General features: G+C 40.2%; 1 protein-coding gene across 6 annotated transcripts in view; it reads left to right on the top strand.

Annotated features, from left to right (window-relative positions):
• EPB41L4A (erythrocyte membrane protein band 4.1 like 4A) overlaps window positions 1-21080 on the top strand; it is a 119986-nt gene that overhangs the window by 91905 nt on the left and 7001 nt on the right. For 3 of the 6 annotated variants that reach the window (XM_030512659.1, XM_030512657.1, XM_030512662.1), the window contains 7 exons: window positions 473-556; window positions 3789-3902; window positions 5489-5536; window positions 9532-9609; window positions 13350-13469; window positions 19813-19860; window positions 20494-20562. In XM_030512659.1, the coding sequence (XP_030368519.1) occupies window positions 473-556; window positions 3789-3902; window positions 5489-5536; window positions 9532-9609; window positions 13350-13469; window positions 19813-19860; window positions 20494-20562 (561 nt within the window). The remainder of the gene's footprint in view (window positions 1-472; window positions 557-3788; window positions 3903-5488; window positions 5537-9531; window positions 9610-13349; window positions 13470-19812; window positions 19861-20493; window positions 20563-21080) is intronic. The other 3 variants (XM_030512661.1, XM_030512658.1, XM_030512663.1) reach the window with 3 other exon arrangements.

The following is a 21080-nucleotide window of genomic DNA, read 5'->3' as shown; positions in this document are numbered from 1 at the left end:
AATTAAAAATATTCAAGTGGTGTTTGAGAAAATCTATGGAAGAAAGTTCCATCAAGTGTTATGTAGAATAAAAAGCAGATAAAGCCTCTGATTCAGTAATTGGTTAGCTGCATATTGTGTAAGACTGTGAGAGCATATTTTATGTTATATCTGTTGTTAGACTTTTTGCCTAAGCATCTGCTCTTGTTTACTCCGAGTGCTGCCATAATTATGAGCCTGTAGATCTGATTCACAAGTCCTTTTTCCCCCCCCTGCCCCTTCCTTCTAATATCTCTTTCTAGGAGAGATTAAATTCTTCAATACAGCAGCTGTTTGCCCTCTTCACATAGCTGGCAAATAGCTGTATATCAGGGTGGGTCTCCGTAACGACTGTATGCCTTTATGATTAATTTTTAAGAGGTCAGCAGGAGAGAACATGTGAGCTATACACTATGAGTTTTAAAAAAGTGAATATATCTGTACTTCTATTTAGCTTTAAAAAGATGAAAAATGAAAACAGCCCAGAAACACAAAGAAGTAAAACAAGCGCACCATGGGAGGAAAATGGCCCACAGAGGTAAGGCAAGGCATGAAGTTCAATAGAGTGAAGTGCAAGGTCCTACACCTGGGTTGGGGCAATCCCAGGCACAGCCACAGGTTGGGCAGAGAAGAGATTCAGAGCAGCCCTGCAGAGAAGGACTTGGGGGTGTTGGTCAATGAGAAACTGAACATGAGCCGGCTTCAGTGTGCGCTCGCAGCCCAGAAACCAACCGTGTCCTGGGCTGCATCAAAAGGAGTGTGACCAGCAGGTCAAAGGAGGTGATCCTGCCCCTCTGCTCTGCTCTCATGAGACCCCACTTGGAGCACTGTGTGCAGTTCTGGTGTCCTCAACATAAGAAGGACATGCAGCTGTTGGAGCAAGTCCAGAGGAGGGCCACAAGAATGATCAGGGGCTGAAGCACCTCCTGTACGAAGACAGGCTGAGAAAGTTTGGGCTGTTGATCCTGGAGAAGAGAAGGCTGCATGGAGACCTCATAGCCGCCTTCCAGTATCTGAAGGGGGCCTACAAGGATGCTGGGGAGGGACTTTGCACTAGGGACTGTAGCGATAGGACAAGGGGTAACGGGTTCAAACTTAAACAGGGGAAGTTCAGGTTAGATATAAGGAAGAAGTTCTTTACAGTGAGGGTGGTGAGGCACTGGAATGGGTTGCCCAAGGAAGTTGTGAATACTCCATTCCTGGCAGTGTTCAAGGCCAGGCTGGATGGAGTCTTGGGTGACATGGTTTAATGCGAGGCGTCCCTGCCCATGGCAGGGAGGTTGGAGCTAGATGATCTTAAGGTCCTTTCCAGGCTTAATTATTCTATGATTCTATGATTCTGTTATGTCCTAGGTACTGTGCAGTGGTAAATATCATGCCATGGCAAAAGGTTGAAAGATACTGAAAGATACAGGTCATAAAAAACCTGTATTGTATATAAGAAGGTAGGTCCCGTCATGGATAAATAATCAGTTAAAAATTTGGAAAGTAGGTGTTGAAGGAAGTGGTCAGTGGATAAAAGTCACCAGTGGCTTTCCGCAGAGATCTGTTCATAGGTCTCTGCTATTTAGAATATTTGTCAAAGACCTGGGAAAGGCGTGATACAACTTGGTGATGGGACAGAATTGGTTAGGGTAGTTAGAGTGAAAGTTGTCTGTGAAGAGTGGCAGAAGGACCCCTAAAGTATGAGTGGTGAGTTGCTAGATGGTAGATGATGCTGAGTCAGTAAGTGTAAAGAGAGATGCTTTATGGCAAATAAATCTCTCTAGATTTCTGAGTAAAAGGAGCTGCTGTGGAGTTATGATGGATAACTTCATGAAAACATGAACTATGTAGCAGTCAGAAAAAACAATTAGCAATTATTAGGAAAGCAAGAGGAAAGCGTTATGACATTACATAAATTTGTGGATCACCTGTTTGCTTCATAAATTATGAGTGCAATTCGGATGTCCTTACCTCAGGAAAAGGGTTGCAATGGGGCAGCAAGGGTAATCAAAGGTGTGAATGGCTGTGCAGGAAATCTGTACAAGGAGCAAGGGCATAGGCCAGGCAGGACTCTTCCTTCAGTCTGGAAAAGAGATATGTCAGGGGATGTGGTCTGGAAAATCAAGAGTAGTACAGAGAAAGGAGAAAGAGATCAGGATTGTATTTTTCCAGCATAAGAACTTGGAATCTTCAGATGAAGCTATTAGAGGTGATTTAAAAGGGTTGAGAAAGGCAGTGAGTACTGATTTGCTGTGAGTAGAAGACCTGTGGTCCTCCTTTACAAGGGATGCTGGAATTCAGTGGATTCCTGGGAGAAGCTGGTTGAGTTATGGGAGAGAAATTCCCAAGGGCTTCTGAAGACAGAGGTATAGCTGCTGGCTCACAAAGTCCGCTGGACTGGGAATAGTGGGGTACCAAGAGAGCACTGGGGAGCTGATGTATGTGTTCAACTTTTAGTTTCCTGTAGGTGGTTGCTTGTGGCCACTGTTGGAAACAGCCTGCTGAACTAGACAGCATGTTAGGTGTAATCCAGTAGAGTCCTGCCTATATGATTCAGATCTACACATGGTGTGTTGTCTTTTGGGTCCTGAGATGATTTAGCCTGTAAACATCACGAGTTTTCAGACACAAGGCAGTGTGTGCAAACATACTCTTGCTAGGATAGACATTTATTTCTGATTTTTAAAGAAGTGGTGTCAGTTTGTTGCATTATGGCTCCCGTGTTAAAATTGCTTTCAGGATAGCAGGAAGTTTAATCCCCCAGGAGCCAAAGAATGGTAAGATTTTTTGCAATTCCACCTATTCTAAAGGAAGATGCAGTTTTAGATGCATAAGCAGATTGTATGCTGCACAGAGACTTTCACAGCTTCTAATAGTAATTCTCATTGAAATGAACTGTGGCAACTTTTCAGCTGTGCAGAGCAGTGCTGTAATCAGCAGTCTGCAGAAGCAGGCAAAGAAGAATATATCCAGTTTGAAGGCTGGAGGGTTTTAGGAAAGCAGAGAGGTATGCCTTAACTGGAATTTGGTGAGAATACTATATTTACCACATAGTTGTTGTGAAAAGGGCTAAGTAATGTTACATAAAGATGTGTGATTGAGTTTAGCATCCTTCCTCAGAAAGGTTGTGGAACATCAATAAACCACCTTAGAGCGATAGGTACTCCGTCATAGGCTCTGTTACACTGTTGGAAGAGGCCCTTACACTTCTGTAGGAAAGTATTACAGGATAATCCATACAGGCATTTGATAATCTACATCTAATTCAGTAACCACCCAACCTCTTGGGTCCCATGCAGCCTAAAGTACATAACCTGAAGTGTGAAACACATCCACACCATTGGCAGGGGTTTGTGTAGATGAACAGCAGAGAGCTGGAGCTAAAATTGTTTCATCGTCCCAAGCATTATTCTGTGATGAAGATGTATGTCATGACGGGAATACCATTTTCATTCATTTGTACCTATGGAAAACAGAAAGAATAGAAGTACATTTGATTGCCTATTTCTGGGTTGGATAACTCATTCTAAAGCACAGAAATTTTATTATGCTAAAAGAATATATATACTTGGTTCTAAGTTTTGTAAGCTTAGAGCTGTTGGCTTTGCAATGCTGAGGTCTCTCTTCTGTGTTTTCAAGGTTCAGTGTAAAATACTGCTGGAAAGCAGTACCATCTGTATTTGCATATGTGTGTGAGTCTTCTCATTTATCTGAATATCAGTTACCTGGCCTAACTGTCCTGGAAGTTTTAAAGCCAACTGTTTGCTCTTCCTTTTTAACCCTAGTGGGCTGTATAATTCTCCCAGTGACCGCAGTAAATCGCCAAAGTTTCCTTACTCTCGGCGGCGCAACCCATCAGGTGGCAGTGAGAATGAGTCTGAGCAGCCAGTCCGGAGGAGGTAAGAGCCCTAGGATTAATTAACTGTTAGCTTCTCACAGTAGAAATCTTGCAGGCTCTGTGTTCAGTAAACATTCTTGGAGACACAGCTGGGTCCTGGGAAGAAGCTATTATAAGGGCCAGTTGTTAGTCCAAAAAAACCAAACAACCCAACAAAAACTTGACCAAGAATACCAGATCTGCTTTTGAAAAGGTAGGCTTTTTGCTTTTGTGCTGTTCTGGATATGAGGAAAATGATGTTAACATGAGAAATTGCATTATTGGCACATGCAAGGTCCTTTCAGTTGCTGCAGCTGGTTTTCCCTGATGAAGGAAAGGACTGATGGATGTTGCTTGCTTGACAATGAGCTTGTAATACAGAGCAATATTTTGTTTTAAGTACATTGCTTTGCTTTAAGTGCAACAGAGATTAAACAAATGAGCTACTTTCATTGCTGAGGTAACCTGATGCTGTGATCTGTTGTGAAGTATAGCAAGCATAGCTACTCTGCCATATTCATTGCAGTCTCCTAGAATTGCCTTCGAACCAGCACCTTGGGAGTTATGTCTCCTTCTGACATCTCTGAAGCGATCATCTGTTTGGCTTTCAAAGCCACAAAAGAGGTGATGATGCCGTGTCTGTGAGGAAATCTAGTTTGATGTGGAGCTTTTATATTTGTCATGTTTCTGTGCTGCTCCAGACCTTTTATCTGCCATTAGCTGTCTAGAACAGGAGTGAAGAAGCTCGCCTGTGGTGTATGCTTTGTGACCTCTTGCCTAAGTTAGAATCACTGTAGCTCTCTCTTAGGTCAACAGTTATGTTGATTTACCCATTGGATAGAGCCCTTGTAAGTAGTAGCAATGTGTTTCTTGAATGGGTTTTCTGATTCATTGCTAGTTTATTGTGAGGACTTGCTGGGCTTTGTAAAAACAAAGGAATAGGCATGCGCAGTGCGGAACTGTCTTGTACCAAGAACAGCGTTTGTGCACTATGTAGTAGGAAATTTTTTTAGATGCGGAGTATTTATCATCTGGGAATTGTATTTGGCTAGTCTACTCAGTGGACAGGTGGTCATGCCAATAGCAAGTTTTCTCTTGGGCCACCACACCAACAATATGTTTTTTAAAGTCTTATATGTGAGACTGAAGACTGACAATAGTAGGTAGATTCTAACCTAATTATGTCTCCCTGAATCTTAGTTTTATTAATGCACTTTCCTTTTTCAACCGTTTAATAACAATAGCCATGTTGTTTATGCACTTTTTACTGGAATTAAGAGGAAAACATCAGGCTTTGCTATGGTGGAAACAGTAGGAGACTCTAAAAGCCGGCATACTGTGCTTAACCTTACAAGTCAGGGGTTTGCAATGAGAGTTTGAATGGGATCATGCCTTTACAGTTTACTATAGAGGTTTTAATTTTAAAACAAGCCCATGCCTTTTCTCTGCCTTAAATGATGCTGAAGAAAAATCTTGGTAAAATTTTGTTGGGTTTTTTTTTTTTTTTTTTGTTGTTTGTTTGCTTTTTTTTTTTTTAAGATGGGTGTTCTTGTGTATTTGTATTAAGTGACCCAGTGGTATTTCATTAAAACCTCCTTAATGTCACAGGAGAAATCAAAACAGTGGCGAAGATTCAGATTTAAAGCAAAGGAGAAGGTAAATATATAATTTATAGCAGCCATGAAATGATAGCAAAGGTACTAACCATATTTTTGTTCCCTGCATTCCCTCCCTTCCTTCCTTCCCTCTCCACCATCTTCTTAAATTTTTAAAAGGCTTGTTGTGTTCCACCCATTTATTGTTTTCTTTCTTATCTTGCTTTTGCTCTGTAGCACAGATTCCTCCAAGCTGCCTTGCACATTGTTGTTACACCATGCTAGAAGCAGTTTGTGGAAGTTTACTAAAGGCTTTTCTGCAACTTGAAGGTCAATTCCAGAAGTTTTAGCTTTTGGATTTTGTGTCTGCAAATTTTGTGTTGAGTTCTTTAGCCTCTCAGTCCACTTTAAATTAATCTGTCTTGAAAGCAAACGTACTGTCATTTGAGATTAATTGTCCTCTACAAGGTAGGTGCAGAGGCATATACAACTTGTTATGGTGTTCTCACTGTCTTGCACATTTTTTTTGCTGAACTCTTTTCTTAAGCTTCTGGTTTTTTTTCCTTGTGCAGTCTTGACTAGTTGTCACATTTCCAAATAATGTCTGTGTGAATTTGTATGTGCCTTTCAACAGCTTCACCTTTTGATGGATTTTTGCATCTGGAGTTCTCCAGTGCCATGTCTGCCTCCCATGACTCTGCCTGCTGACTCTCTACTCTGTGCTCTGAGCTATCCTCGCTCCTGTGGTCCTCCTCTGGCTGCTGGAAAAAAGGGAACAGTGCAGTGCGTTTCAGTGTCAGAGTCTCTTGAAGCTTGTGAGGGAAAGGAGACACTCCCAGGATCTGATTCACTGCTGCAGCATGGGAAAGGAGCTCTGGCAGAGATACAAACATCTCAGGGACAATCACAGGAAGTCAGAGAAAGTGCTCACATACTTTGCACCTCTTACAAGATACCAGATTATTTTTTTGAAGGATGTCACCATTACAAGATGCCAGTGATAATCCTGTGGTAGATGTCCAGCACATAAAACTGAGAGGATTAGTTAGGCATCTCAGGTGGAAAACACAGTGCTCAGAAGGCACCTTTTCCCAAATACTGTGCCTGCTGCAGATTTGTTATTGTATATTGGAATAGACCTTCTCCACTTCCTCACAATTTGGCTACTCTCTTCTCATTTTAATCAGAAAAGAATTGCACCAGAATGCGAGCCTTCTCTGTCAACTGTTTCTCTGTTGACAAAGCCCTCCTGGACTGTATTTATTCTGTGCCTCTTGTTAAACTGCCTTTGCCTAGTTCTTGCTGCTTGTATCAAACCATATGGATGTAACACATTCAAAATATCAAATATATTGCATAACCAAGGAAACATGAGAAAAAAGGATGAAAGGTGCTTTATAATTGTCAGAGATCAGGATGACCTCCCTTGTTCTTGCACCTGAGTTAGGTACCTGTCACCTAACCACCTTTGTTCTGATTTTTGGTATTTCATTCAGTTCAGTAAAAGCTGTTGTTTAATATTCAGTGAAAAATAATATTCTGACAGCCAACATGAGCAGCTGCCACTGAGCTGACAGCTTAGCAGCCCTTCTGTCTCCCAACAGGTGCTTTCCTGGCAGGGAACACAAGATAGTTTGGTGTGCAGTATCCAGAAGGTGGATTAGCTTTCCATTCCTGAAAAGCTAGAGGAAGGCTTATCTTTAATTTGAACAAACAGGACTTCCACTTCTCCTGCGATGGTGTGATTTTTGCTGCCTTAATATCTTAAGGAATAAATTGCTCAAATCAGAGTAGGAAAATGCATGGAGAACTGAGAAGTGTGAAAGAACGGCGTCACTCTGATGACTGGAAGTGTGAAAGAACAGTGTCGCTTGCATGACCTTAGATTAAGATGAGTGGAATATTTATTAAACATCTGATAAGAGTAGGAGGGAAAAAAGGTATCCTTTTGGGCATGTAAGGTCTGCTGCACTTCTAGGGCATTTATTGCTCTGAATGTGCTTCAGGCAATCGCTTGGACACTGTCTTTTAATCCTCTTTCTTCCTTCGAAGTTACATTTTGCTGGAGTAAAATGTATCTTTCTTATCCCCACGTTCAGCTTCATCCAAAAATGTGCGTTTTTACCTGGGAAATTGACTGTCCTGAGCCTTTCAGTGGCTTTAAATTATGAACCATGAAATTTAGGGGTGGGGAGAGGATTCTGCTTCTCCTCTAGCGCAATTTTACTTTTCCAAGCCTGTTCCCTTCAGATAAGCTAGGTTGAAATGATTTTCCTAGGCTTTAGTTGTCCTATTATTCTAAACCACTTCTGTTTTAATGGAAGCTATTTGAGTTAATGATTTTCTGGTGTAGGAGAGGGGGGAGTCTGGACTCCATAGACTGAGGCATGTAATGACAGCAATTTGATAAAATCAACCATAATGTGTATTACAGGAAAAATCATGAGACTCTCAGCTGTGTCAGAATGACTTCTGTAACAGTGTCCTATTTTCAGAGACTGAGGATCGAGTGGTATGTCCTTGACCAGATAGGACACTCCAGGGAGGTCCATGCTGCTGCTACGCTGTTCCCTAGGAAGCCTTTCTTGTCTTTTCTCATCCTGTTTGGGCTCTTCTCCCTAAACTGTTAGAGCATGCAGTAAGCAGGTGCTTGTCGGTAGCCTTCAACCTTTTAATGAAGTGCTTCCCATTACCTGTTAGCTATACCTAATGAAATGCATTCACTTCTCAGCTTGTTTGAAGTGTAGTTTAACAAATCTGTTCTCTTAAAAAAGTGGCTAATCAAAGCAGGAGGCACAAGAAAGTATATGTGCCTGACAGCAGCATCAGGAGTTATCCTCTTATGTCTCCTATTTCACTCCCAGAGACCACAGAAGAAAATTTCTGTTTTCAATTACAGCAAACCCATCACCGAGTGTAAGTCTTGGTATCCTAAATCCTTCTAGACCAACACATGTTGGCCCCATTAATCAGCTGGGCCATCAGTGTCGCAAACATGTATTTCTTTGGGGGCATTCAGAGACCATAATCACTCTAAAGAATGGTCCAAACCAGGTTTTGATGAGAGTGGCATTTTTTAGGACCTAGCCCAACAGCATAGTACAGTAACAAAATCCTGTTTTCTAGGACCAGAGCCTTGACAGCTGGTCTGTCTGCTTCAAAATGTTCATCAGTGGCAATCAGACACTTAAGGTCTGGCATAGTAGTGGCCAAGCACTTCCTTCTACTGAGAGGAGTTTGCCTATAGGTAGGCATATTCCCATTTTCTTCTTGAACTCCAGCATTGGTCTGTTCCACCAGTCCCAATAATCGGAGCCATAAATGTCACCTCACCATTTGAAGCTTCGCAGTCAGAGGTAATACAGAAGTAACTGCTTTATTTCTTTTTCCTCACGTGACACACCATCTCTGTAGCCATGCATTGAGTCATCCCAAAGCTATGCTGGTACATACCTGCCAGTGTGTGCACATGAGCCTTTCTGTGTTTGTAAAGATCAGCAGAATCGTAGCGTTAGTTGGGTTTTCTTCCATTCTGCCTGGCATTTGAAAAATGATATGAACTTGACTAGAAGCCAGATGGAAGTTGAAGTGAATAGAAAAAGGCAGATCTGATAAGTATTTTGTTTTGCCTGCAAAACCAGAATTACTGTATTGTTTCTGTTGGGTGGCCCATAGTGTGCTAGAAGAAAAAAGCTAGAATGCATGCAGCTTAAAGATGGAACATTTCACACCTCAAAGAAACATTTCACTGTGCATATGCACAAAGGATGCTGAGAGATTAAATAAAACAAACAAAAATGCAGTGCAATGATTTGAAAGGAAAATAGCACTTGCCTGACACTGCACTCTGGGTGCACTACTTTCAAAGCAGTTATTCCCAATCAATTAATGAGAAAAAGATAATATGACTTTTTGGTGCAGACCAGTCCTCAGAAGACTTTTAATTCTGCTTTTCCTAGTAATGTCTTTCCAGTGTTGCTCATTCCTTGTTCAAAAACAGTACCTTTGATGTTAGTGTATAAATTCATCTTGAGATGTTGCTTTTCTCCTCTCCAGATCACGATCTCGCTGTAACACCAGCAGTGGCAGTGAGTCAGAAAATTCCAGCAGAGAGCATCGGAAGAAAAGAAACAGGTAACCTTTACACATTTTAGATATAGAGACATGAAATGCAAACAAATGGAGATGGAGTTTTCTGAGATAGAAGGATTCTAACATGTACTATATGTATACAGTTGTCCTGAGGCAACTTAAGGTCCTTTTTTGAATAAGAAGAGACGTAATTGCCAAAACTCATAAACATCATAGGTGTATGCAATGAATGCATACCCTCCTGTTTCTTGGGAAGAACTCATTGATGAACTGCAAATACGGGACACATTTACAAAAGACTTGCAATATTAATGTAAATAAAGTGGATAATGCTGATGACAAGATATTCACAGCACATACTCAAAAATTTCAAGTGCAGAACTTTAGCAGAAAATAAGCTTTTGAGGAGAATAGTAAAAATATTTTAGTGGATCTGAAATTCAGTGTTAATTTTAAATGCATGCATTTAATGGTACAAATATTTTTATTTTCCATACTGTAAAGTGTGGGCCTAAACCCAAAATGCATACGGCATCAACTTTTAATAGAAGAGCAAGGGTTAATATCAAGTGATGCAAGCAAGTTTTGTGTTTTAGATTCTATTTTATTTAGATCCTATTTTTCTTATTGCTGATATGAAAAAGTTATCATAACTGTTATATCGTAAAAGTTATCTACAATAACTGGTTTATTGTAACATAAAAATTCCTTTAAACCAGAAAATTTTATGTTGCGTTGGAGAATTATTTATGAAAATGTATTTTTAAAAAGCATATAAAATTTCTTCATATCAGTTAAACAGAGCATAAGATTAAATGTCACTGGACGAAACAGGGATTGTTTAAGGCAATTTTTCTAAGAAGCTGTCTGCAAAAGCTGCCATAGTTTCTTGTTGCCTCACATGCAGTACTATGAGTGATCCATGATTTTCAGATAGTTGAAAACTCTTAGAAATAATTATTTGCTAAATAGTGCTGCAGAAGTGTGCAGTATAATAGTATTTTAAGCATGACATGCAGTGGTTAGAGACGCTAAAAAAATCATTGTGACATTCAGATGAGGTGGTATAAAGTATGTCTGAGCCATGAGATTTCTTTGGAGTCTACTTAAATTAGAGCACAGTCTTGTGGGGTAATTGACCAACAATAACCTAGTGTGCACGGAAGATCTGTTTTCTTGGTGATCTCTGGAGTTGAAAAAACTGCTGAGTATAGTTTCAGTGATGAGTGCGTGAATAGTATCTTGTATCCTTTTCTCTTAGAACATTACTGCCAGGTTATTTTTCATTAAAATTTTTTGTTCAGGGAGCTCCACAAGCCAGTGGAGAAAATTAGAGACTGACCACAAGAATATTTTTAAGGGTTTCTTGCAATATAAATATTGAGTTGTAAGAAGGATTAAGTACTGCTTATAATTTTCTGAAGAATAAAAGGGCCTCTACCAACCCTTCCTCACCTCATGGAAAAGTGTTTAAAATTAAAAAGAAGAAAAATAAGTTTGTGTGGATTGTTTTTATGTTTTACACATTTTCAGAAATGTAAGATACATGAAAAATACTGATGTTACAGTGGTTACTTGAAATCAGACTAGCTAAAAAGTCATTATGAGTGTTAAAGTAAACAAGTACTAAATGAGCTGGAAGTCTGAAACTTGTTGCTTGTTATCAGGTGCGGGAAACCTGCCAGTCATAATGAATTTCTGCATTTCATTATCTGCCAAAGCAGGAATATAATAAGCTGAAAGGGCACAGGCACTGAATAGCTTTTCTGTTAGCAGAGGTGAGCCAGGTCTACCAAGGTTAAATGGGACAATATAATGATTGCTGTTACTAAAGTTTTACCTGTTGCATAGATCAATACTAATTTATTTCCCAGTATGATAATCAGATCTCTGGCACAAGCAGACACGAAGTTGTATTGTTTTGTTGGAATAAAATGACTGAATACCCACATTACTGAAAAGAATATGCTTCTGATTATAGAAAGGTAGAATATATTGTTCACATGATAACAGACCACTGTGAACTATTTATTGGAAAAAACCCACCCAATTATCAGGGAAAAAGAGACCGGCAGGTAAGAACTTCTAAAGGTACAACACTGGAAAAAGGTTAGGGAGAAACTGTTTACTTGATCTCAATCAGACTTTGAGGTTTCACTTTATCGTATGAATGTTTTCTCTTAAGCAGATGTTCACATGAAATTTAAGAAGAACCTATGATGTGCATATTTCAATTGTAGAATGCCCTCCTTCAGAGCACAGCTGTCTGCTTAACCTGTTATTTTTTGGGAGAGATGGGGCAAGGTTATGGCAAGCAGGCATACTCACCACCTGCAGCAGCAGCAGCGCTGGTCTGGCAGCTGCACATCTTCTTTCTGTGCAAGTGACTGCCATATGTGGAAGGCAGCTGGTTGTGTTTATTCCATGTAGGATGCTTGCTGTCTCCAGAAGTTGGACTATCTGGGATGCAAATCACAATTGATTACTTTTTGCTGTGTGAATTCTTCTACTAAATCCTTAGATGGAAGTTAGAGTTGTGGCCATTTACAGTAGTTGGGGATGCAGCTCAAAATTTATTCTGCTTGTGAGAGAAGATCTTACTAAATGAAAAGCAGCAGTGCATGTAGCCAGTTTAGCCTGCTACAATTCAAAACTCAAGGAGAAATGTACATCTGCATTGAAAAGCAACAACATCATGCTTTGCATTTCCTATCAGTCATGTCTCCTATGTAATCCCTTTATCTCTTTTGGCTTGTTTGTTTGTTTTACCTGTCAGTCTTCCCATTTTTGTTAAGCTACTCTGGCTTCTTCAGGATGCCAGTCATACCATCCTATCAGAGAAGCTACATGTGGAGCGATATTTTCCAGGGTTGTTTCTAAATCTCTGCTGAATTTTAAATTCACTACCGTGACCAAGCATATCCATTTGTTCCAATTTAACACGTTATCACACCACTCATATCTGCAGCCTCAAAACTGTGGAGCATCTGTATAGCTTTGAATGGCCAAACACTGGTGTGCCAGTTGGCCTGCCTGGTTGTGTCACTATAGAGTTACTTCAGCCTGCTAACAAACATGCTGAATTTGTGGGATTTTGACATTTGGTTTAATCTGTACTACATTCCAATAGTGGCTTCATGGATTAGAGAAAAGAAAAAAAAAAGAAATAAAAGTAATATCATGCAGTTTAGAAGCACACAAGCAAAGCAAGGGCCAGAGTCATAGTGGGACAGTGCAGAAGGGGAGGCAGAAGGATTTTGTATGTCTGGGGCGGGCAGGGAGGTATGCGTGCATCCTGGGCTTTGATGCAAATCGGGGTGAAGGGAATGCTTTCTCTGAGCATGAACTTGCCAAGGGCATCCCTGGGGAATTTTCCCTGGATCCTAGGAAGGTACATGCTGCAACAAAATATTTTGAAAAGGTGTAGCAGTATCAGAAGAGCTTTGTATTGTGATGTGGGGCTTACACTTGCTGTAGATGAGGTGGGCTGGAATGTTTAATCAGGAAAAAAATTCTAAATGTTTGGCTTGGGCTGGGAAGACAATTCAAGTTGTGGTCCTGTTCTTAAAGGCCTGAGTAATTTCATTTCTGGTTTGTGCTGTTTATAAATAACAAATCAGTGAGTTTTCTTTGATGCAAGTTCTTACATTTTAATTTAGTTTGGGAACACCAATTAAAATTTAGCAATGTGAAGTTAAAGTATTGCATTGCAGGAGCCGGGGTGAAAAATCCCCATTGCTTCTCAGAGACCTCAGACTAAACTCCTGGACCTTTCTTTGTAGATTACGGCAAGAGAATGACATGGTTGACTCAGCTCCTCAGTGGGAAGCTGTGTTACGGCGACAAAAGGAGAAAAACCAGGCAGACCCAAACTACCGGCGATCCAGGCACAGATCTCGATCGTATGTAACCCTTGCCCTCTTTGATGTGAAAATTAAGGCTGCTGTGACATGTTAAAAAGCAGGAGGAGTATCTCCAGTGTGGCGGTGGCTCTTAGCCACTGAGGAACAGGGACTTTAACTTGGCATGTTCTCACGTTAGCAGATTTGTCTTTGTGGTCACTCTCTCTTTGTCTAGTGATTTGAATTTCAGGGCAAGAAGAGATAATGCAGGAAGAGCTTTGTCACAGAGCTGGTCAGGAACTCTCTCCATCACCTTTGATGGAGTCCTGGACGGTTTTTTGTAATGAGGACAATGATTCCCCTCTTCTAGGCAGCAAGTCTGTGAAAACACTGAGATTTTGTGTGATAGGTACAGGCATTTTTGTGAAATGCACACACACTTTGTTTACTCATATAATGTCTACAGTATTCTTCCAGATGAGACTAGCTACTGATGTCTCCATGTCAAATTACCATTGGCAAGCAGCAGTCAGTGATGATTGCACATTCTGATGTCGGGATTTCTATGATGGAGCCGTGCTGCCAGGCAGTGCTATTCCTGTTGACAGTGCTTTTGAAATGGTGAAATTGTCAGCTTCTAAAATTAATTTTCTCAAACTAATGAAAATGCTGTTTTCTTTTAATTTGTATTTTTCTTCTAATGGCATGTGTCTGGGGTATCTGTTCTTTATCATGTTTGTGTCCAGCTTAATCTGCCATCCAAGCAATCATCCAGAGCAGCGCCAGCATCAGGCAGGCAGAGCAGGGCAGGGCAAGTGGTGTTGAAGAGTGCCAGGAAAGAAGCTGTGAGGCACTGGGAGAGATGGCAAGAGGGAGCAGCCTTTTAAAGCTCCCTCCACTGTTGTTGCCTGGCTGACAGCCCCGGTGCTGATAGGGTAACGTGTGACCAGTGTAATGCACTTAGCATAGGTACTTCCCATTAATAACTTTCTTAAATTTACCTTTCATGTTAATATGAGATACCGAGAGAAACTGTATAATGCCTTAAATGATTATTTCATTAATACTGGCTGGAACTGTAATTGTACTGAAGTTTCCAGTATTAAAATCTACTTGAGTTCTGTTTTTAGTTGCCTGAGTTGCTAGAACTCATTTCTGTCTCCAGTTTCATAGTGTACAGTTTTCATTCTTTTATGAGAAATAGAATTTGCCATTAAAATTCCAAATGTTGGAAGTTCTTCTTTAACTGGCTTTGTACAGACTTGTTCACTTTTAGCTGCACGAAAGTCAAATGTTATTAGTTGTAATTGTACAATGATACATTACTAAAAATCAGGAATATTAAAGCATGCTTGTATGGAATCCACAAAAATCTAGCTGATTAAGTTAAATTTACAATTTTTTAACTGTATACAGATAGTGCTATAAGCTAGAAAATTTACTCAGTTAGTAATAGACTAAATTTATACCATAAACCAAGCAAATTTCATTACTTAGACAGCATGGGCTCCCTCTTGTGGCTAAGATAACTTGTGAAATGGCTTTTATTTTCCAGCATGGTGATATTCAAAGTTATTTTTTTATTCAAGCTACTATTAGGAAAAACATAAATGTGTAGCATCTTAGTTGAGAAAAAAGACCGTAGAAGAAGCAAAGAAGTGAAATCCTGAAGATTTTGGATGGCTTCTCATTTCCTTTCCCTATTGTGTTAGCGATGAATATATTCTTTCTTTTTGTCTCTCTTCAGTTTAAAAAAAACAAAACCAAAACAATGAAATAAGCCCAAACTTCCCAAGTGTGGCACATATCCTTAATACATGCAAGCAGGAACTAAAAAAAGCAAAATGAGAATTCCTTTTGAAGAGCTTTAAAAAAGCGTTGGTAAAAGGCATTTAACTGTTAACCTGCAGTAGGTTATATTTAATTTATTAAATTTATTTAATTTAGTTTGGCTCAGCTGTTTGCTTGCATGACTGGATGCAGGTTGGAGGGAAGGGAAATACAATTCCCTAGGGTGTAGGGTATGGTTGGTTCTGGTTTTAAATCTGGTCACATGGTCATTTTAATTTGCACATTTAATATTGATATAAAACCTTTGTTTTAATACAGGTAAGTCTTTCACATTAAGTTCCTTACTGCAGTCAGGTTAACTAGATGTTCCATTTGGCTATTTTTTACTGTGCCTGGCACAGTGCATTTCATTTGTTTGATACTGAGTAATATTAATCAGTGGTGATGGGGAGGTGGTGTCTCGTTGGTCTCAGGAATAAAAATATTTGACCAGAATTTGACCTTCCTTTCTCCTAAAGGAATCAGCAAATTGAGAGAGCTCCCATTTCTAGTTCTACCGGGTTTATTTTCAAGAATTCATGTAAAACATCTGTGTAGCCAAAGGGCTTTTTTTAATTAAGATGAATGGCTATTAAAATTCCATGGCTATTTAAATTTACCATTCGTGACTCAAACTGAAATATTAATAAGGGTGCAGATGCAGACACAAAAAATAATGTAGACCTTATTTATGTGTAGAGTGGTTTGAGAGTGTGCAAATGTAATAAAAACAAACAAAAAAAAAATCCTGGAGACTCATCACTTACTGGAAATTCCCACAAGGTTTCTTGCGCATTAGAGAATCTGATGTGAGTACAAATTGTCCAGAAGCTGTTGATCCGGATGCTGCAATAGGACCATCTGAGTATACATTATATGTCAAACTGTGAGTTCTAAAACAATTTACAGTAAAAAGATTAAAACAAAGTGAAAGAGGGGTTGTGATCTGGCTTTAAGATTTAATAGAAGGATTGCTTTGTTGTGGGCTGTTAAGACCTATACAAACATGAATTTTCTATGCAGCATATGCAATACCTACATTTTACCCTAACAATTTTATCTTACCTTTTGTAAGCTTTTCTTCATTTTGCCTTCAAAGGAATCAGGAATAGGCCTTTGGAAGGAAAATGCTTATAGTAGGATACTTATAGTAGAAATACTGTATTGTATTTCTGAATATTATTTTGTGGTTAGTTATCTGCAATAAATGCTGCGAGGTTATCCCAGTATGGTAACACTTCTTAAGCAGAAAATACTGCCAAGATTGGAGTTCATAGAAGCAGTTTGCTCTGAGGAATTACTGTGTTTAGCCATTTTCCTTTTTTTTTTTTTTCCTTTTTCTTATGAAATGCCATATTGCCATATTGCTAAACAGATATTTTACAGCAGTGGCTTCCTTATTAGTGTCATTGCAGGGGTGAAAGAAGGAGCGAGAAAGGCAGAGATCATGAAATTAAGTATCTGGAGTTGGCTGTGGAAAGCAGGAGGCAGAGTTCCAATAACATGGAGAAACGGAGATGACTTCTTATTTAACCACTCTCTTTTCACACTGCCCCACAGACTAATATTTTTTACCGTAGGTGAGGCATCACATGACGTTTAGTGATACACGAGATTTAAGGCCACGTCCTGAACTGTTGTATTTCCATGAATAAATAAAAGCCACGAGCTGATCAGCTGAGTTAGTGGTGTGCACAACACCCTGCTTTGTGTGGATCATGAGTTTGGGAATGGCCTTGAGGCTTTGCTTCCCTCAGGCAAACTAGAGCTTGTAAGCATTACAAAGCCTCCCTGGAGAAGCTGGCATTTTTCAGGGGCGTTTTGCATTCCCCACTGCCTGATTATTCAACCTCAGAAGAGGATGCCTATCTTCCCAGCCCCAGGGTAAATGTGGGGTATGCAGCTGCTATATTGTGAGCAGAGAGTTGAATATAAGGAGAAATCAGTTCAAAACTAGGAGTGGAAAACACTGTTAAATGTCACTGCATACCAAGCTACAGCACCAGGGAGCTAAAACCAGCATGGATGGAAGTGAGAAAGAGAGAAGTAAATGCAGGAAGGGAGAACGAGAGAAAATCTCTGAAAAATCAGAGAAAACTAAATGCATTATAATAAATACAAACACACAAAGCCATAAAAAGCTCTGAATGCTGAGACAAATAAGACTGCAAACTACTTGTGTTTGTAGTTGTTGCTGTTGTGCAGACCTGAGCAGTTGGAACACAGAGCGTCCATCAAGGGAATCATCTGGGGCAGCTGCTTTACACTGCCTGGAAAGCCATCACTACCTTGGAGCCTGCAAAGGTTATGGATTAGTTTGTATCAGTCCCACTAGGGAATCACAAATGTAAGGTGATTTCTCATCCTGCTGCTTCTCTCTGGAGGGAAGGGATGCCATCTAGAGGGACCTTGACATGCTTGAGAGATGAGGCAATGCCAGCCTCATGAAGTTCAACAAAGCCAAGTGCAAGGTCCTACACCTGGGTCGGGGCAATCCCAGGCACAGCTACAGGTTGGGCAGAGAAGAGATTCAGAGCAGCCCTGCAGAGAAGGACTTGGGGGTGTTGGTCGATGAGAAACTGAACATGAGCGGGCTTCAGTGTGCACTCGCAGCCCAGAAACCAACCGTATCCTGGGCTGCATCAAAAGAAGCATGACCAGCAGGTCAAAGGAGGTGATCCTGCCCCTCTGCTCTGCTCTCGTGAGACCCCACTTGGAGACTGTGCAGTTCTGGTGTCTTCAACATAAGAAGGACATGGAGCTGTTGGACCAAGTCCAGAGGAGGGCCACGAGGATGATCAGGGGGCTGGAGCACCTCCCATATGAAGACAGGCTGAGAAAGTTGTGGCTGTTCAGCCTGGAGAAGAGAAGGCTGTGTGGAGACCTCATAGCAGCCTTCCAGGATCTGAAGGGGGTCTACAAGGATGCTGGGGAGGGACTCTTCACTAAGGACTGTAGTGATAGGACAAGGGGTAACGGGTTCAAACTTAAACAGGGGAAGTTCAGGTTAGATATAAGGAAGAAGTTCTTTACAGTGAGGGTGGTGAAGCACTGGAATGGGTTGCCCAAGGAAGCTGTGAATGCTCCATTCCTGGCAGTGTTCAAGGCCAGGTTGGATGGAGTCTTGGGTGACATGGTTTAGCGCGAGGTGTCCCTGCCCATGGCAGGGAGGTTGGAGCTAGATGATCTTAAGGTCCTTTCCAGGCTTAACTATGATTCTACGATTCTATGATTTATAAAGCAGTACACCAATATCTCCCAGTACTTGTGCACCTGTAAAATTAAAAAAAACCCCACCAACAAAACCAACCCAAAAATGTTACCATCCCTAAATGGTCTGCCTTTATACCAACTGTAAAACATATACTGCAATAGAGATGTGTCTGAACAATATTCTGAGGCTGAAGTTTGGAAATGAGAAAACGTATTAACACTGAAGTAAGAAAACAGTGAAATTGTTTGTGATAGCATTTTGGAGTTATTTCTGAAACAGCCATCACTGGGCAAGGTAAAGCAAATTTAATGATGTTAAAATGCAGAACTGTGCTATTGTCTTTGATCTTTGTTTAAATTTGGATTATATGCACTCCAAAAGCATCTTTGATTGTGTTCAAGGAAAGAAAAGCAAGCTGTATGGTATGATGATGTAAGACTTAATCTTTGAGAAACTGTGACTTCAGTGGGAGCATTGATGTACGCTGAATCTGTCTAAAAGGTGCATACCTCAGATGTCAGGTGGTGTGCACCAGTCTAGCTGTTGACATGGAGCTTATATAATCCTGATAAAAAGAGTTACCTCATCTCTCCATGCAAATGTAGTCCCTGCCACTGATGGGATAGATGAAATGCTCATTTCATCTATTACTCTGCATGGGTTTTGGTGAATTCTAGGTGCAGCTTCAGCAACAGTGGTGATCTTGCACCTACCCTGCGATAAAATAGGGTAACAGAAATACAAATAAAGGGGTTCCACTTTGGATACATTGTCTTCTGTAATTCAGTGGAAAATGTCAGGCATGCCATTCAGGCTTCCTTTATGTCTGCAGGCACCTTTATGTCTGCATCAGGGAAGTTAAAATTGTGAGTATTTTCTCTGTGAATGGAATACTTGCCAAACTATTTGTGTGCATGAGTATGTGCGGTTGCTGGTTTAGTTTGTTCATCATTGTTTTTTTGTCCTGTATATCACAAAAGTAAATGAGGTGAGCAGAAACCATATTGGAAATGACCAGAGGTGAGAGGCTGTACTGTGATGCAGCTGAGCAGCGGTTCCTCTTTACTGGTGTTCACTGGGAATGGCCAAGGATAACTGGTGTGTCAGCCTGGTACAGTTGCTGAAGGCTAGTGGAACAGCAGTTGTGGTTGAGAGCCTGTCATTCAAGAAATGATTTTTCGTTTGAAATAAAGTTGTGGAGTTCAATGCATTTTTTGAGAGAACAGACATCGTCACTGATGGATTACATTTTCCATGATTTCCGTGCAGGGTCTGTGCTGTTAAAAGTTATTTCAACAGCGACACATCAGATGATAATTTTCACAGTTCTGCCTTTGTTATCTTTGTTGGCATTTATAGGAGAAGCCCAGATGTGCAAGCTAAAGAAGAACTTTGGAAACATATTCAGTAAGTGTGGTCCTTACAGGGTCTGACTGACTGCTTGGTCTGCCTCTAACATAGTTGTTCACATTCCCTGCGCTGTGGCTATGAGGCAATTATGTTCTGATTTAGTTACGTGCCATGGCAAATTATGTGGGTGTTAATGACCTGCTGTGTGTAGAAGATACTGCAAATCACTGCATGCACTGAATACCATTGTATGTAGATGAATTATTAAGGAACAATACAGCATTTTAGAAACTTATCTGTCTGTGGCTTCCAACATGTCCTTGTTTGTAATACTGACATTTCTAGGATGAGGCCCCATATGCTATAAGACTACCAGTTAGGAAGGTAGTTAGCTATTCCAAAGCATTTTTGATGTTCAGTATACACAGTGTTCATATATATCTGATAATATAAAGATCAGATTTGCAGGGAGGTGAGAGTAAGGTGGAACAGGATATGACACACAGTTGAAGCCATCAAGATTAATTTAGGCACATTTCTTAATAGGTTTCCTATTTTGATGTCAAGATAGCTTCAGGGCTGACAACAGCTTGTTTTGGTAAATCTTTTCAGCCTAATATAATAAAAATAAGAATGGTTTTGCAGTTGGTAGCTACTGTTACATTTTTTACTTTGCCTAATCCTTTCTAGGAAGGAGCTTGTGGATCCATCTGGCCTGTCTGAAGAGCAATTGAAAGAAATTCCGTACACTAAAATAGAGTGAGTTTATGTCAGAATTTTAATTTGTGAATATAAAAGTCCTTTTTTTTCTCCCCCCCCCAATTTTACTATGAACTCTGTCATACTGAAATAGGAGTGCGTTTACACATTATCTCTAAGCTGCTACCTACTAATGCTCATCTAGGATGGATTGGGTGAGGATACTTAATTTAAAAACCTAATATTTTCTCTTTCCAAAATATGAAAAAAATTGCCTTCATCTCTCCCTATCTGTCCCACACACTCGTAAACCTGCTGGATGTCTCTATGTTCTGTATGTCTCCCTATGCCATCCATCAAGTTGCTTTATAGTGCAAGTTACAGAATCAGAGAGAACTGAATTAAAACAAACAAATCCATTTATTTCCAAAACTTCTGCTCCCTTTCAAATATTTATTTTGATCATCTGAGGCACTGTTTGACCTGTCCAACCTCTTTCCTTGCTTGTCATGGGCAGCTGCCAGGGCATAGTTATTTCCTTAAGAACCAACATGTATTTCACTGTGCTACTTGCCTGT

This window comes from Strigops habroptila, chromosome Z, assembly GCF_004027225.2.
Source record: "Strigops habroptila isolate Jane chromosome Z, bStrHab1.2.pri, whole genome shotgun sequence".
In the NCBI taxonomy this organism is placed as follows: domain Eukaryota; kingdom Metazoa; phylum Chordata; class Aves; order Psittaciformes; family Psittacidae; genus Strigops; species Strigops habroptila.
The sequence above is the reverse complement of the archived record's forward strand: the minus strand, read 5'-3'. Positions and strand labels throughout refer to the sequence as shown.